Here is a 17,267-nt window from a genome sequence, read left to right on the forward strand (position 1 = left end):
CTGTCCTACAGTGCAGTGAGCTGAGAGCCGTCAGCTCCCCCCCACAGCCTGGGAATTCAGGGAGCAGGAAGTGGAAGAGAAGGGAGGGATTATTGTGGTTTTTGCAGAAATATTCAATAAATCAGCCTGAAACACTACATTTTTCAGCACAATTCTTCTATATCTAAATGAGTATAATGCACTGGTACATTATTGTTTTTTACACAAAATGTCTCCTTTAACAGTAAAAGTCAAGCAGACAATAAACATCAAAGTTGGTTTCGCGACTCTTGCGCTTCTGACAACTCTCATCCAAACAACAGCACGACACAAAAGGCCGCAAACAACCAGGCATGCGCCTTCTATATTTTCATGCTCAGTCAACCAAGCTTGACCCTACCCAGCCAAATTGACATCATTTGACGAACACCAGAGCTATCCAATAATATCAACGTTTAAGGTTCAAACCGATTGTAAGAAGCCATTTCGACCAATCACAGGGCTAAAAGTAACTGGGTGGGCGGACTTTACGTGCCAGTGGGTTTGTGTAACTGAACACAGTGTCAGGTCAGCGGCGTCACAGGTTCAGTTTGTTTAGAGTCAGCAGAGAAGCGCTATGGGAGTGAGGTAGCGGAGTGATTTGCTTCAACGCACATTTTGTCAATGACGCGGACTCTTTTTTATACAGTTGCCGAAGACGCGACGGCGTAAAGCTCCTCCCGGTGTGTGCGGTGTCGCTGCCCCTCCCGAGCGGGAGTGAAGAGGCGGAGGGAGAAGGGAGAAAACGGGAGGGGTGGAAGGAGTTCGTGGATAGAATGGAAGACAAGAAAGAGGAGGGCGAGTCCGAGATTCAGGAGCACGGGCCTGAGCACTGGTTCAGCAAGTGGGAACGACAATGTCTGGCCGAGGCCGAACAGGAAGATCAACCGGAGGAGGAGGCCGAGCAGAGTCAGCAGAAACTCTGGCATCTGTTCCAGAACTCGGCCACCGCGGTGGCGCAGCTCTATAAAGGTCAGGGGTGAGGGTGAGAGAAAAGGGGGCAGGCCCGGGACCTGTATGTGATCATTGGAGGCCGGGACTCTTTGACTAGCTTCCTATACCTCGCCCAGTAACACAAGCGGAAACAAAACAAAATGGCGGAGGGTGTTCTCCATCAACCCAAAGGAATTCGGGATCCGTACAAAAACCCTAATGTCTTTACAGTGTCACTAACATCACTGTTCCTCTTTCTGTCCGTTAACCTCCACCCTATTCCTTTTAGAGGCCTCTAATATTCCGGGGACGGCTGTCTTTTATCAGTTCATTGTCACTCCGCTACTAAAGTTGTCCAGTCTGTACTTCAAGCGCGGCACGTTGGGAGTTGTAGTTTAGAAAAGCAATGACAAGCCGGGGGGAGGGGGTTGTACTGTGCCGCAGTGACGTTCTCTCAGGCCCTCGTGTTTCTAGATTGTTTCTATTATGGCAAGTGCGCTGGAAACGCTGTAATGGCCGGGCCCAAGGGGCGGCTGTTCGTATTCAGCCTATCCTATTGCACAAGCTTGTCACACATTTAGCAAAATGGCGTCCTTCATAAGCACTGCTCTAGGAAGCTCACGATTTATCAGCATAGGATTCTATATTTGATACTTTCCCCCTCCTTGCCCACGTTTATATGTGCCCTGTTCCCTCACACTTTCTATTGTAATGGTGTAAAGCAGCAGCAGCAGGGTTTAATGGTATTTCATTCCAACCACATGGGGAATATCTGCTGACAGGGACACTGTATCCCTTCTTTATATATGTGTGTATACAGTATATAATACGCAAAAGCCATGAAAATCTTGTAAATGATATCCTTATAAACGGTGAGCTCTGATGTCATCAGTTATAAACGGTGAGTTCTGATGTCATTTCTGTCACATGACTCACTGAAATTTGTGTATTATAATGATTAAAATACCCCCAGTTGCAAAATATGAGGATATTAGAAGTTACCTCGGAGTTCCATGACCTGTATAAAAACACTCAGCCTTCGGCCTCGTGTTTTTATAAGGTCATCAAACTCCTCTGTAACTTATAATATCCTTATATTTTACAAGAGGGGGTATTTTAGTATATATATATATATATATATATATATATATATGCGCATGCTCAGTCAAAGACGAAGCCAGAGGTGCACAACCAAGTTTGTAGTAATAATGAATAGAAGATCAGCACACTCTGTATTATTTAGGTGAAAATAAGTGTTGATTTTTTCCGGAAAATAATACCGGCCATCCTTTATATTTAACTTTTTTCCCTATATAACATTGGCATCTGCTATCAGACTGGTGGCAACCCTAGTCATGGAACTCAGAGGTAACTTCTAATATCCTCATATTTTGCAACTGGGGGTACTTTTATTATAATACACAAATTTCAGTGAGTCATGTGACAGAAATGACATCAGAACTCACCGTTTACAACTGACGACATCAGAACTCATTTACAAGATATTCATAGCTTTTGTGTATTTTATATATAGATATATATATATTACACAAAAGCCATGAATATCTTGTAAATTATATCCTTATAAACGGTGAGTAGTGATGTCATTTGTCACATGACTCACTAAAACTTGTATATTATAATAAATAAAGTACCCCTTTTTGGAAAATATAATCTTATAAATATTTAACCCAGACACAGTCTGACTCAGGACAGCAAGGCAGTTTTGCTTTCTACTAAGCCACCATGCTGCCCATTCATTTTCTTTCTTGAATAGAGGGTGGGTTGACGGCACCAAGTAGGAAAAGAGGCTGCTTTGAAACCTTTATCTGGTAGCGTTTGTTTTTGTCCCACTAAACAATATACAGGCCATGGTAATTTTTAGCATTTTGCCGGTAGCTCAGCAAAACCAGAATTAGAAGGTGACTGATCTAGTCGAGATACTTTTACACATGCCTCACAAGAACAGAAGGTTGACTCAGTGGAAGGTGCCAAGTTTAGGCATTCCCCCCAGTGATTCTAGTTGCTTACCTCTGGACAGTGCTACTGCTTAAAGGGGAACTCCAAAAAAACATAACTTAAGCTTTTTTAAAAGTAAACATAATTTCAAGCAACTTTGCAATATAAATAAATTAGAAAATCTGCTGACTTTTCATGATTTTTAATGGTCAGTTCCCTAAGCCTAGCCCCCTGCTCTCCTGCTGATCTGTCTGACTACTTTGCTGAGCTGGATGACTACTGTTACTTTGTATCAAAAGCCAGCTGTCCTCTGCCTGCATCCTCCAAACCCCACAATTCCCTGCACACGTGATTTCAGTAAGGAAAGGAACATCCCAGTGCAATGCATTGTGGGTTATGTAGTTCCTGCATGTTGTCTGTAAGCTGTGGAGAAGTTGTAACCATCTGTAACATCACTGTTTAGTCCCTCTTTCCCTGCCACGATTTCAAATGATGCAGAAAGAGAAGAACTGTTAACCAACTTGATTTCAGCATAGCAAATGGCATTTATTCATACTTTTTGAAGGAACTGGTAACTGTGATGGGTATATTAGGGGTTTTCTGTGCTATGTGAGCCTTTTTATCAAATTTTGGTTTGGAAGCCAGAATTCCCCTTTAAAAAACAAAACAAAAGAAAACAAAAACAACAACGGGTGTTAGCTGACTTCTTTACTGAGCTGACTTTTGTACTGCGCTTGCCCCATTCTTCAGTGGGTACAGTGTGTGTCTGGCAAACAGAGCAAAACGGTGGCTTTGAAAAGGAGCACCAGATTGGTATAAGAAGTTTAAAGCAACAATAAAATCTAAAAATTAGTATTTTAATACACCAGTTGTACTAGTGCATGCCAACAGTATATTGGCTTCAGAAACACTACCATAGTTTATATTTGAAAAAAAACAAAAACGTTGTGTAGCCATGAGGCAGCCACTCAAGTACAGAATAAATAGTAGATAACAAGCGCAATAGAATCTCATTGTATACTGTAGAGTTTATCTGCTTTATAACGTGTGCATTTTCTTCTTTTTCAGCTGTGAATGGCTGGTCCCATGGTTACACAGCAGCTTGTTTATATAAACTATAGTAGAGTTTCCGAAGCAAATACACTAGTTTTACCAAGGCAGAATACTAGTGCATTTTATTTTAATTAAAAACACTTTCATTTTTTGGTGTTACTGTTCCTTTAAAGGACCAGTAACGTCAAAAATTTTTACAAAAAAATTCGTTAGAGTACAACAAAAAAAAACACCAACACAAATTAAAATTTAAAATAGCAAAGCCTTTATTAAGAAATAACTTACAGAAACTCCACTTCCTGTCCTCTTCAGAAAGGGCGACCATCCATCTGCAGCGCTCGATTTCTCCTCCTGGCTATACACTGACAGCGTGTCCTCTGCCCGATCGCCTTCTCCAGCTCTTTTTCATCCAGCAGCAGCGTGAAGGCGATGTCTCCTGCTCCTCCGCTCCAGGAATGCAGCCCTGACTGCCGACCCTGTGCCCACTCCGTCACTGTCAAGGCAGCTGAAACAAAGCAGCCGCAAAAGAATGCGTCCAACACTGAACCGGCAACCCCAGGAGGACGAGCTTCTTTTGGTGAGCCGTGCTGCTCCCCGCCTGCAGCTGCTGCTGCTCCCTCTGTCAAACTGCTGTTTGGCTGCTGAATGTTGAATCGTGAACCGGTAGGATTTTGTGGGGGACAGCCTTTCGCCCTGGAGCAGTGCAGACGCAGCCTCCTAATACACTCAATGCGGACCTGCCGGGGTTGTATGATTTACTTTTATTTACTCCTCCTGCCGGCTCAGTGTTGGACGCATTCTTTTGCGGCTGCTTTGTTTCAGCTGCCTTGACAGTGACGGAGTGGGCGCAGGGTCGGCAGTCAGGGCTGCATTCCTGGAGCGGAGGAGCGGGAGACATCGCCTTCATACTGCTGTTGGATGTAGAAGAGCTGGAGAACGCGATCAGGCAGAGGACACGCTGTCAGTGTATAGCCAGGAGGAGAAATCAAGCGCTGCAGATGGATTTTCGCCGTTTCTGAAGAGGACAGGAAGTGGAGTTTCTGTAAGTTATTTCTTAATAAAGGCTTTGCTATTTTAATTTGTGGTGTTGTTTTTTTTTCGTTGTATTCTAACGAATTTTTTTGTAAAAATTTTTGACGTTACTGGTCCTTTAAGTGACACTCTCTTGAAGATCCTACAGCTAGGGATCCTCTGATTCTACCTTTCGTTCTACTTTAATCTTCTACATTGCAGAATTTAGTGCAGGGTTCTAACTCGGTTTGCTAAAATTGTCTCATTTAAAGTCATTATAAGGGAGTACTTAATTTGCATTGTGTTTTTTCAGAATGATTGTTTTAATTCCAGATCGTGTGTGTCAACAACAAGGATTGTCACTTTGGGTCCCTTTCCAGAATGCTGCAACTGCTGTCACAAATCTGTACAAAGGTAAATATGCATATACGTTTTCATTTAGAAGACATACCTTGTGTGTCAGTAGGGTTTATTATTACTTTATTTAAAAAAAAAAGTTTGACCTGAAAAAACCATGTGCTCTTGGTTGAATTATTTACGTAAAACTGAAATTCTTTTTTTACATTTAACGGTTTTTTATTTAAATCAAGTTTTATTCTGAAATGTATGGCTCAGTAAACCAAGGCAGCAACTCTCTAAACTGTTAATCATTTGAACTATTGGTTGATACTTTTTTAAGCAGCATTACAGAGAGGAATAATTGCAAGTAATGTATCGGTTTGTTACTGTTCCTCTGTTGCAGTCCTTAGTGAACCTCAGGGAGAATGGGCTTTGCCCTGGTTGCTGTTACTACGAAATTTCAATATAAGAGAAATTTCAATTAATGTATTAGATCTGCAGAGTTTTGAGTTATTGACCTTAACCTTGTTGTCCTGAAAAAGTTGAGATGGAAATTAAAGCAGTTGTTATAGCATGGCCTTCTTTCAGTTGGCTTAATTTTTTTTATTTATCATTTTTGCTAAGTCAATAGTATTTTTTGTTACTTTTGCCACTTTTGATTACTTGTCTTTCTATTAAGGCTCTTTCCTGTCCCTTGTCCAAATTAATGCATGGTTGCTTGGGTAACTTGGACCCTAGCAAATAGATTGTTGAAATTGCAAACTGAAAAGCTGCTGAACAAAATGTTAAATAACTTGAAAAAACAAAAATTATAAAAAGGAAAACTTTATCTTAAATGATCTCAGAATATCAGTCTACGTCTGTGATCCCCAACCAGAAGCTTGTGAGCAACATGTTCCTCGCCAACCCATAGGATATTGCTCCCAGTGGCCTTAAAGCAGGTGCTTACTTTTAAATTCCTTGTTTGGAGGCATACAAACCCGGTGTAATGCTAAACAGAACCTGTAGGCTCTAAAGCTGGCCATAAACGTGCAGATATGATTGTACGAAACTTTGTTTCGTACAATTTTCGGGTGTGGAGTGTCCAGACATTTTTTTGTGCCATGTCGATCAGACAGGTTAGAAAATTTCTGTTGGCTACTGATAATATCTCTGCATGTATTGCCGATATCAGTCGGAGACTGTCGGCAATTTTTGACGGACATAACTTCAGCGCAGAATATCGTCATCTGTTTTTTTTTACTACTTTATTTTATCTGAAAGGTTAGTGGCAGGTCGGCAGATTGCGAAGTCTGATCGTTCATCCCATAGTGCAGTTATATCTGCATTAGTCCACATAGGGGCTACCAAATAGCCAATCACATCTCTTATTTTGCAACACCCAGGAACATTTTTCATGCTTGTGTTACTCCCGAACTCTTTTGACATCTGACTCTTGCTCACGGGAAAAAAGGTTTGGGAACCTTGCTCTAGTCTACATCATACTCAAAGTTCATTTAAGGTAAACAACCCCTTTAAATGACAGGGAAATCCCTATTCACTTGCAAATCTTAAATGCTGGTGTCTGACTGGGAACCTGGTCAGCCAGGTAAGATTGCGACATTACTCTCTGATTCAGACTTACTGAGCCGGGGCTCTTTTTCCAAACAGCACCGAGCCATAGAGAAATCTATTGATTCTGTTTATTGGGGCTTGCCGCTGCTTTTCCTTTACACTTGCATCTTAGAATAATTGAAAGTCCTTACATTTAAAAAAAAAATTTTGTAGTAGTATTTGAAAAAATCAACTGTTTGGACAGTGAACAATCCATTTGTTTTTTTTGTTCAATTAATGTGAACCTAATGTATTACCATTTGGGATGCACTGAATCCATAATATTGGTTTGCGTTATGTATGGTAAAGAATTGTTGTTTTTTATCTTTACTTTAATGTGGGCCTCCACCCAAAAATAGATTTTACTTTCCCCCTAAAGAACTTTACAATGTACTGTAATTTTCAGCAGTCTTAGATATACTGTAAGTGTAAATTGCAGTCAAAATCACTGTTTGTTCTTTGGATCTGAAACTTAAAACGATGTACACAATTTCTGCCCTACTTCAGTTAAGCTTTAGTTAACTTTTAATATTACTTAATAGGGTATTAACAAGGGTTGTGCAGGGGTTTCCCTGTGCAAATATCTGGTTCAATATGATCATATCTAAGAAGAAAGAATAGTTAATCTTTAAGAAGTGTTTTTGTTCAAGATAGTGATTCAATTTATTTAGGATATGTTTGAGCGTACTCTTCTTAAAAACAAGAATCTTTGCACCCTGGAATTTTTTTTTCTTTTTAACCTTCAAAGGACAGTATTGCCATGAATTAGTAGTCACGGCCTTTTCTGTTCATTTATTTCACATGCAGTGAGAACAGCTCTTCACAATATCTGAGCCCTTGTAAATGTCCACCCCCCATCATAGCTGCTGTTATTGGTTTAATATTGTTTTGAGTGGCTTGTTGCTAGTATTAATTTATAATTGAAGTCCAAAGTGCTGGAGAAAAATTAAAAATATATAATATAAAAAGAAATGTTTTGTGATGCATGGGAACATACATTTTGGTAATTTTCCAATGTTTTTAAAAGAATACCCCCCCCAAACTGCCCCCAGCAGCATGTGAATACATATTAAAAAGTTTAATGTGCTGTTTGGCCCCCAAAAGGGAAAGGATGACTATCCCCAGGATATCCAGTCCTGAGATAGCACTTCAGAAATGTTAGAATGCTGTAAATCTAGAAAAGCTAATTTTGTTAAAGGGATTGTTAACCTTCCAACCAACTTTTTCAGTTCAATTGTTTTTAGATTGTTCACTATAAACAGACTTTTTTTGATTGCCTTTCACCCTTTTATCATAATTTTAAGTTAAGTTCCTGTCTCTAGTTTGGCAGCTGAGTGATCCAGGATAGTGATGGGCGAATTTATTCGCCAGGCGCGAATTCGCGGCGAATTTGCGTGATTCGCGCCCAGCGAATAAATTCGCGAAACGCCAGCGAAAATTCCCCTGCGCCGTTTCGCAAATTTTTAGCCGTTTCGCGAAATTCGCTAATTTTTCGGCGAAACGGCGCAAATTCGCCCATCACTAATCCAGGAGCATTCTGAAGTGTTTCAATTTGTTACATTTAGTTGATAAATTTCTCAGCAGCATCTGTGAAATATTAATTATTGTATCAATTATAACAGCTGCCGTTAATGAAACTCAGATTCTGATCAGCAGGGCTAAAGATGACAAATGTATCCACTAAATGTATCAATTTACAACTGTTAGTCGGCGACCCCTCTCCCAGAAAGTGAAAAATGAAACTTTACGCCGCAATATTAGAAAATGGCCACAAATAGAAAATAGCCACAAATAGAAAATAATTGGAAAACGTTTTTATTTCTAGTGAACTGTCTGAAACCAACTGAACTGAAAAAAGTGTTTTGAAGAACCAACAATATTTGCTTTTCTATAGTCTCTATTTTTATTTCCTTCTATAACAGATAATTTTGTTATGGAGTTATAATGTAACACTACCCTGTTTTAATATGTGTATGACATTGTTGTATAACTGCAAACTTATATTTCCTTCTTTCATTGCAGAGAGTGTTGATGCACATCAGAGGAGCTTTGACTTAGGAATCCAGATAGGTTATCAAAGACGTAACAAGGATGTATTAGCTTGGGTAAAAAAGCGTCGAAGAACTATTCGAAGAGAGGATTTGATCAGTTTTCTTTGTGGGAAAGTTCCCCCTCCACGGAACTCGCGTGCTCCCCCAAGACTGACTGTTGTATCCCCTAATCGAGCTACTCCAACGGAAACTGGATCATCTGTAGAGACTGATTTGCAGCCTTTCAGAGAAGCAATAGCTCTCCATGGTAATAACCAATTTGTGATACTAAATCTAAACAAGTGTATAATATAATATCTTGCTTAAAGCCAAGCATTTTTGGTATTACTTGCCAAAGCAGTCCTGTGTGCAGTTTTGAAATATTGCATTTACCGTTTCCCTGCACTTGTAAACTAGTGGTTTTGCTTCAGAAACACAATTAAATTTATATAAACAAGCTGCTGTGTAGCCATGGGGGCAGTCATTCAAGCACAGGATACACAATGGACAACATATATTGTTGTATGCTATATAGAGCTTATCTGCTGTGTATCCTGTGCCTTTTCTCCTTTTTCAGCTTTGAATGGCTGCCCCCATGGCTACACAGCAGCTTGTTTATATAAACTATAGAAGAGTTTATGAAGCAAACACATTGTTTTCATTAATTTAAAATACATTCATTTGTTGGTGTTACAGTTCCTTTAAAGAGGAAGTTAAAAGTAATGACAATAAAACTGTACTCTTCCAGAGCAAATATTTTTTTCAGCTACGGGGGTCATTGACCCCCATTTAAAAGCTGGTAAAAGGCAGAAGACAACATCTATAAAAAGTGCAGACAAATTTCTTAATTACAGTGCCTTGCAAAAGTCTTCACCTTCCTTGACATTTTTCATGTTTTGTTGCCTCACAACCTGGAATTAAAATGGATTGTTTGAGAGTTTGCACCATTTGGATAAGTCTCTATGAGCTTGCCACATCTGGCCACTGGGATTTTTGCCCGTTCCTCAGGGCAAAACTGTTCCAGCTCCTTCATGCTGGATGGTTTTTGCTTGTGAACCGCAACTTCATGTATGACCACAGATTCACAATTGGATTGAGGTCTGGACTTTGACTAGGCCATTCCAATACATTTAAATGTTTCCCTTAAATCACTTGAGTGTTGCAGTTTAGCAGTATGCTTCGGGTCGGGGCTTCAGTATGCTGGTAGGTGAACCTCCGTCCCAGTCTCAAATCACAGGCAGACTGACACAGTTTTTGCTCAAGAATATCCCTGTATTTGGCACCATCCATCTTTCCCCCGACTTGGACCAGTTTCCCAGTCCCAGCTGCTGAAAAATATCCCCACGGCATGATGCTGCCACCACCACCGTGTTTCACTGTGGCAACGGTGTTCTTGGGGTGATGTGTTGTGTTTGCGCCAGATAGCATTTTCCGTGGTGGCCGAATAGTTCCAATTTTAGTCTCATCTGACCAAAGCACCTTCCTCCATACATTTTGGCAGTCTCCCACATGCCTTTTGGCAAACTCAAAACATGCCTTCTTATTTTTAACTTTAAGTAATGGCTTCTTTCTGGCCACTCTTCCATAAAACCCAGCTCTTTGGAGTGTACAACTTATTGTTGTCCTATGGACAGATACTCCAGTCTCTGCTGTGGAACTCTGCAACTCCTTCATGGTTACTGTTGGTCTCTGTGCTGCCTCTCTGATTAATGCCCTCCTTGCCCGGTCTGAGTTTTGGTGGGCGGCCCTCTTTTGGCAGGTTTTATGTGGTACCATGTCAGAAAAGGTGTGTTTATACTGACAGATCATGTGACATTTAGATTGCCAATAGGTGGACTTCGTTTTACTAATTATGTGACTTTTGAAGGTAATTGATTGCACCAGGATTTTATGCAGCTTCATGGCAAAGGGGTGAATACATATGCACATGCCAATTTTCAGTTTTTATTTTTTACATATATTTTTCTGTCGCATGACTCACTGAAACTTGTGTATTATAATAAATAAAGTACCCCCAGTTGCAAAATATGAGGATATTAGAAGTTACTTCGGAGTTCCATGACCTGTATAAAAACACTCTGCCTTCGGCCTCGTTTTTATATGGTCCTGAAACTCCTCGGTAACTTATAATATCCTTTATATTTTACAAGAGGGGGTACTTTATTCACTATATAATACACAAAAGCCATGAATATCTTGTAAATTATATCCTTATAAACGGTGAGTAGTGATGTCATCAGTTATAAACGGTGAGTAGTGATGTCATTTCTGTCACATGACTCACTAAAATTTGTGTATTATAATAAATAAAGTACCCCCAGTTGTAAAATATGAGGATATTATAAGTTACCTCGGAGTTCCATGACCTGTATAAAAACACTCGGCCTTCGGCCTCGTGTTTTTATAGGGTCGTGAAACTCCTTGGTAACTTATAATATCCTTATATTTCACAAGAGGGGGTACTTTATTCACTATATAATTTACAGGATATTCATGGCTTTTGTGTATTATATAATGTATTTGAATTGTTATATTTAAAAGATGTCAATCTGGTAGGCAAAAAATAACATAACCAGGGCCATTTGAAACGTTGTTTTCTTTTTCACCAAACGGTATGACGAGACGCTAGGGTTAACCATAGTCTTTAACACATTTGATACCCGACAAATGAACAAATTTCACCTCTACATATATGAAATATATTAGATGTCAGAGAGACCTATCCCTAACTGTGGTCATTTATACTTTCAAATCTACATAGAATCTTCTCAGAAAGCTAGATCTCCTGTAACAATTCTAGACCAATCTATAAAGCAATGATTCATTTTTCAGAGCTGTAGACACCTTTGACAGTCTTCACAGTCAAAGAGTTGGAGAGCTCTGTAAAAAGGAAAGGGTGGAGCGTCACACTAGACACGAGGTGCTGTTTTCAACTGCTTATTTAGAAATGACTAGACTGAATGCAGGGAGAATGGTATGATATACTGGGGGCTGTTTAGTTTCTTAGGGATTTTAAAATAAAAAAGCTAATGTTAAACAAAAGAATACAAATTTTCCTATTGAAAGAAATTGTATTTTTAAGGAGTTCTCCAGGGGGCAGTAATAAAAATATTAGTCTTAGGAATATTAGAATGCCTTGTTCAGTGTAAGAAAAAACAAAGCTTATAGATGTTAATGTGAACATTAGGCAAAAAGTATGCACAGGTTGCATTAATATTGAAAAGCTGGGATACTTCCTGTATTACAAGAACTTGCACTGTAGCCTATTACAACAAAGCCGTATCACCCAGCGCTGGCATCCCAGGGATTTACATACTGCCTTGCCCTTCTCCCACCCAAAATCAAAGATGTTTGCTTTTTAAGATAAGGACTGTTGGTATTAGTAATTTCTGTTTGTATGTGAATATAAGACGTCTTAAAAGGGTTGTTCAGATGTAGAGTGAAATTTTGAGACACAGTTGGTTTTAATTTTTTATTTGTAGTTTTTGAGTTATTTAGCTTTTTATTCAACAGCGCTCCAGTTTGCTATTTCAGCAGTCTGGCTAGGCATAGCAACATGCATTGATTTGAATAAGAGACTGGAATATGATTAGGCAAAGCCTTAAAAGAAGGATGAGTAATAACAAGCCGCAATAACATAAGAGCATTTGACCCCACACATACTTTAAAGCTGGAAATAATCAGAAGAAGGCATATAATTCCAAAAAAAAAAAAAAAAATAAGGCTAATTGAAAAGTTGCTTAGAATTGATCATTTTATAACATGCCAAAAGTCTACATAAAGGTGAACTACCTCTTTAGGGATCGTGTAGAATGTAGAGGATTCAGTGTAACATTTAGTACAGGCATGGGATCCGTTATCTAGAAACCCATTATCCAGAAAGCTCCGAATTATGCAATGGCTGTCTCCCATAGACTCCATTTTATCCAAATAATCCAAGTTTTTAAAATTGATTTGCTTTATCTCTAATAATAAAACAGTACCTTATAATTGATCCAGACTGATATATACCGTATATACTCGAGTATAAGCCGATCCGAGTATAAGCCGAGGTACCTTATTTTACCTACGAAAACTGGGAAAACTTATTGACTCTAGTATAAGCCTAGACACAACTACAGCTCTGTCTCCCAGCAGCGCACCTTCCGCCAAAGAGACTCCCCCAGCGATCGACCGGACTTCTTTGCAAAGTTGATGGTGACAGAGAATTGTGCAGAGAGTGCTGTGTGTCATAAAACCATCACTGATCTTTCGTATAACCAACAGATGGCGCTGTGTGATATTGCCATCACTGTTAATCCTTTATTCAACCAACAGATGGCGCTGTGTGATATTGCAGTTACTTTTATTCTTTGATATAACCAACAGATGGCGCTGTGTGATATTGCAGTCACTGTTATTCTTTGATACAACCAACAGATGGTGCTGTGTGATATTGCAGTTACTGTTATTCTTTGATATAACCAACAGATGGCGCTGTGTGATATTGCAGTCACTGTTATTCTTTGATATAACCAACAGATGGCGCTGTGTGATAATGCAGTCACTGTTATTCTTTGATACAACCAACAGATGGCGCTGTGTGATATTGCAGTTACTGTTATTCTTTGATATAACCAACAGATGGCGCTGTGTGATATTGCAGTCACTGTTATTCTTTGATACAACCAACAGATGGCGCTGTGTGATATTGCAGTTACTGTTATTCTTTGATATAACCAACAGATGGCGCTGTGTGATATTGCAGTCACTGTTATTCTTTGATACAACCAACAGATGGCGCTGTGTGATATTGCAGTCACTGTTATTCTTTGATATAACCAACAGAGGGCGCACTGTTATTCTTTCATAAAACCAACAGAGGGCATTGTGGGATATTGCAGTCTCTCCCCAAGTGAACTGTTGGTATAGGAATGATTAAAAGTGACTGCAATCTCAGCTACTGCCCGCTGACCCGAGTATAAGCCGAGGTAGACTTTTTCAGCACATTTTGGATGCTGAAAAACTCGGCTTATACTCGAGTATATACGGTAATCCTAACTGGAAGCAAAACCAGCCTGTTGGGTGTGTTGAATATTTACATAATTTTCTAGTAGACTTAAGGTATGAAGATCCAAATTACAAAAAGATACGTTATCTAGAACGCCTCAGGTCTCAAGCTTTGTGGATAACCGGTCCCATACATGTACATGGAGAAGGGTTATTAGGGTACCGCAGGATTCTGAATGGGGCCCACTCGTAGCATAAATTGTAAGCATGGGTCTGGGTCTGGACAAATTGTTGACTGAGCAGATGAGATTAAACGTTGATAAATGTAATGTTATGCATTCAGTATACAAAAAATATTTCTGCAAGCCACCTATACGCTTAATGGGATTAAGTTAGACATGTTGATGGAGAAGGACCTGGGGGCACTTCTGAGTAATAAATATATCTGTAGCAAGCAATCTCAATCAGCAGCAGAAAGAGGCAGCAAAGTATTGTCCTGTATCCAAAGGAGTACAGATTGACAGGTGGAGAGGGGCATACTCCCTCTTTACAAAGCACTGCTAAGGCCTTGTCTAGAATATTCAATTCCGATATTGGGGTACATTTATCAAAAAGTGAAGTTAATCACCACAGTCCTCTAGAGTGAAATTCTGACACTCCATTCATTTCTATGGGATTTTTAAAAGAGTTTATCAATAAGTGAAAGTTAATCCTTTGATAAATACGCCTTTCAAAATCCCATAGAAATGAACGCAGAGTGGTGGAATTTCACTCTAGAAGACTGTGTCGATCTCTTAACTTCACTTTTTGATAAAATAGACCCCTTGGTCTCCAAACCCTAAAATGTATACTGTACCGATTGCACAGAAAAAGTACAAATGGGAGGTCTCTGTTATGAGGAAGTTTCACAAAGTTACACTGGAGGAGAGGTGGGATATGGTTACTTTTCTATAAATATACAAGGGGACCATATGATAAACGCTCCGTTTGTTATTTATTTTTTATCAGTAGGTTTTAGCAGTGAACGCAAGGTCATCTGTTCAGATTAGATTAAATGTTTTTTTGAACTGTGATGTTGCGGAACTCCGAGGCTCTTGAATTGGCAGGTACTAGTTTGTTTGTGGAAAAGGCTGGGGATGCTTTTAAACATGACAAAATAAATTACTGAAATTAGCATTAGTACAGGGGCTGGTCTTGCCCTCTTGGTAGTCTGAAAAGTATTTTCTCCCCCTCTTAAATCAAATTGGCAAGCAAAAATTTTGTCTAGCAGGGCATGTTTTCCTTGCCCAAAAAGGTCATTCTTTGCTATGAGTAGACATACCCAGACCACTGCAAGATGTATCATTTGTCATTTTACTGTGAGCGTGCTGCTGCTGTGGATAGGAAAGGGGTATGACTTAGGACCCTTTATAGGTCCCTGTATATTGGTACAGTGCATAGTGATACAGGCCAATTCCATATATAAGTATGTTCAGTAATTGTCATTGGCAAAAATGCTTTTATTCATTGAGCTTTACTTTTATTTCATGTGGTTTTGAAAGCTTTGACTAGTTATTTCTTAAACCCCCTTCACAAAACAGACACCGGTATATTGACCTTTCTATTACTTTCTTAATGTAGACATTTAAAGGGGTGATTCACCTTTCTGTTAACTTTTAGTATGTTCTTCTAGAGTGACCCACCCTAAGCAACTTTTCAATTGGTTGTCATTATTTTTTTTTTTATCGTTTTTTAATTTTGTCTTTTTCTTCTGAGTCTTTCCAGCTTTCAAATGGGGGATAAAGTAGTTTTGATACACTCAGTTTTTGATGAAACGCTTCCAATAATGTTCTGGACGGTGCAAACTTAGCCAGAGTCACGTGACTCAGCGTGAACCTAGTACGAAGCAAAAGTAGAAAAAAAGTTGCACTCTACCACTTGATGTGGTGTACAAGGAGGTACCTCCAAATATTTATTAATGCGCAGTACAAAAAAGCCAAACATTTCAGGGGCCGCCTGCCCCCTTCGTCATCACTGTTGAAGGGGGCAGGTGGCCCCTGAAATATTTGGCTTTTTTGTACTCCGCATTAATAAATATTTGGAGGTACCTCCTTGTACACCACATCAAGTGGTAGAGTGCAACTTTTTTTTTCTACATTTGCTTCAAATGGGGGTCACTGACCCCATCTAAAAACAAATGCTTTGTAAAGCTACAAATTTATTGTTATTTCTACTTTTTATTACTTGTCTTTTTAGTCAAGCCATCTCCTCTTCTCCAAATGAAAAACAAATGCAAATTGTCTCAGAATATCACTCTACAACCCCTTTAATCTGTATAGATACACATGTATATAGTGTGAACATATTGACAAAAAAAAAAATGTGTGCATCATTTCAACTGTTAATTTCTTTTTTCAGGTCTCAGCGGTGCAATGGCTAGTATAAGCGTCCGCTCAAGTACTCCAGGCTCACCAACTCATGTAAGTGGCAGTTCCAACACTGGCCGCAGGAGAAATGGACTTCATGATGTGGACTTAAACACTTTCATATCCGAAGAAATGGCACTCCACTTGGACAATGGTGGCACTAGAAAGCGTTCCTCGGCCCAATGCGGCGATGTCATTACAGACTCACCAACCCATAAACGCAACAGAATGATCTAATGTGCAACAAAAAAAAATTTAAATTACAAATCCACCATGCTGCTTTAAAGCCACTTGATCCTCAACATACTGTTAAAGAAAGGAACCATGAAAGCCCCTCATTCCGTCTTCACTGTTTAAAGAGAAGTGAATTCAATAATGATTGCCATAAAGGAAGTGCTAGGTATTACCATAGATGCCTCTTGTAGCTGTCATTTTTCTCCTCCAGTTAAAACATAGCAGTGGACATCTGATATTTCGTAATAGCCGACCAACAACAATGAACATCTGTCCATTTATTGCAAAGTGCCCTTACATGTTAATATCAGATGTGTTTTTATTCTTTATTTTATTCCCCTTTTCTTTCAGCTGTTTTGCTTCAACAGTATTGTCATTATTTTGATATTGCCTGAAACCTGGCTGGGCACCATTCAAATTTATGGGCTTTCTCACATTCAAACCTTCCCGACTTACCATGCAGCTACTTCCTGTTCCTTTGTGTGGGGGGGAAAAAAGGATAAATGCTGAACTTTCTTTTTTTTTTTTTTTAAATGGTAATTGTATGGTTATGTATAGAGGTGCTACGATGGTCATTCAATTAATACTTAACATTGAATTAGTACAAGGATCTTTATTGGATTCACTTTTGTGTGTTTTAGTGCTCTGAAGTAACAATATTAAAAACTTCCCCCAATTAATCTTTATAGGCTTCTTAAATTTT

At 39.2% G+C, this 17,267-nt stretch overlaps 1 protein-coding gene across 1 annotated transcript; it reads left to right on the forward strand.

Annotated features, from left to right (window-relative positions):
- Window positions 1-578: 578 nt before the first annotated feature.
- c16orf72.S (chromosome 16 open reading frame 72 S homeolog) lies at window positions 579-16,584 on the forward strand. The gene is made up of 4 exons (NM_001089731.1): window positions 579-990; window positions 5,308-5,388; window positions 8,929-9,204; window positions 16,323-16,584. The coding sequence occupies exons 1-4, from the start codon at window positions 795-797 to the stop codon at window positions 16,565-16,567; spliced, it is 798 nt and encodes a 265-aa protein (NP_001083200.1). The 5' UTR covers window positions 579-794; the 3' UTR covers window positions 16,568-16,584.
- The last annotated feature ends 683 nt before the right edge of the window (window positions 16,585-17,267 follow it).

This window comes from Xenopus laevis, chromosome 9_10S (genome assembly GCF_017654675.1).
Source record: "Xenopus laevis strain J_2021 chromosome 9_10S, Xenopus_laevis_v10.1, whole genome shotgun sequence".
Taxonomy (NCBI): Eukaryota; Metazoa; Chordata; class Amphibia; order Anura; family Pipidae; genus Xenopus; species Xenopus laevis.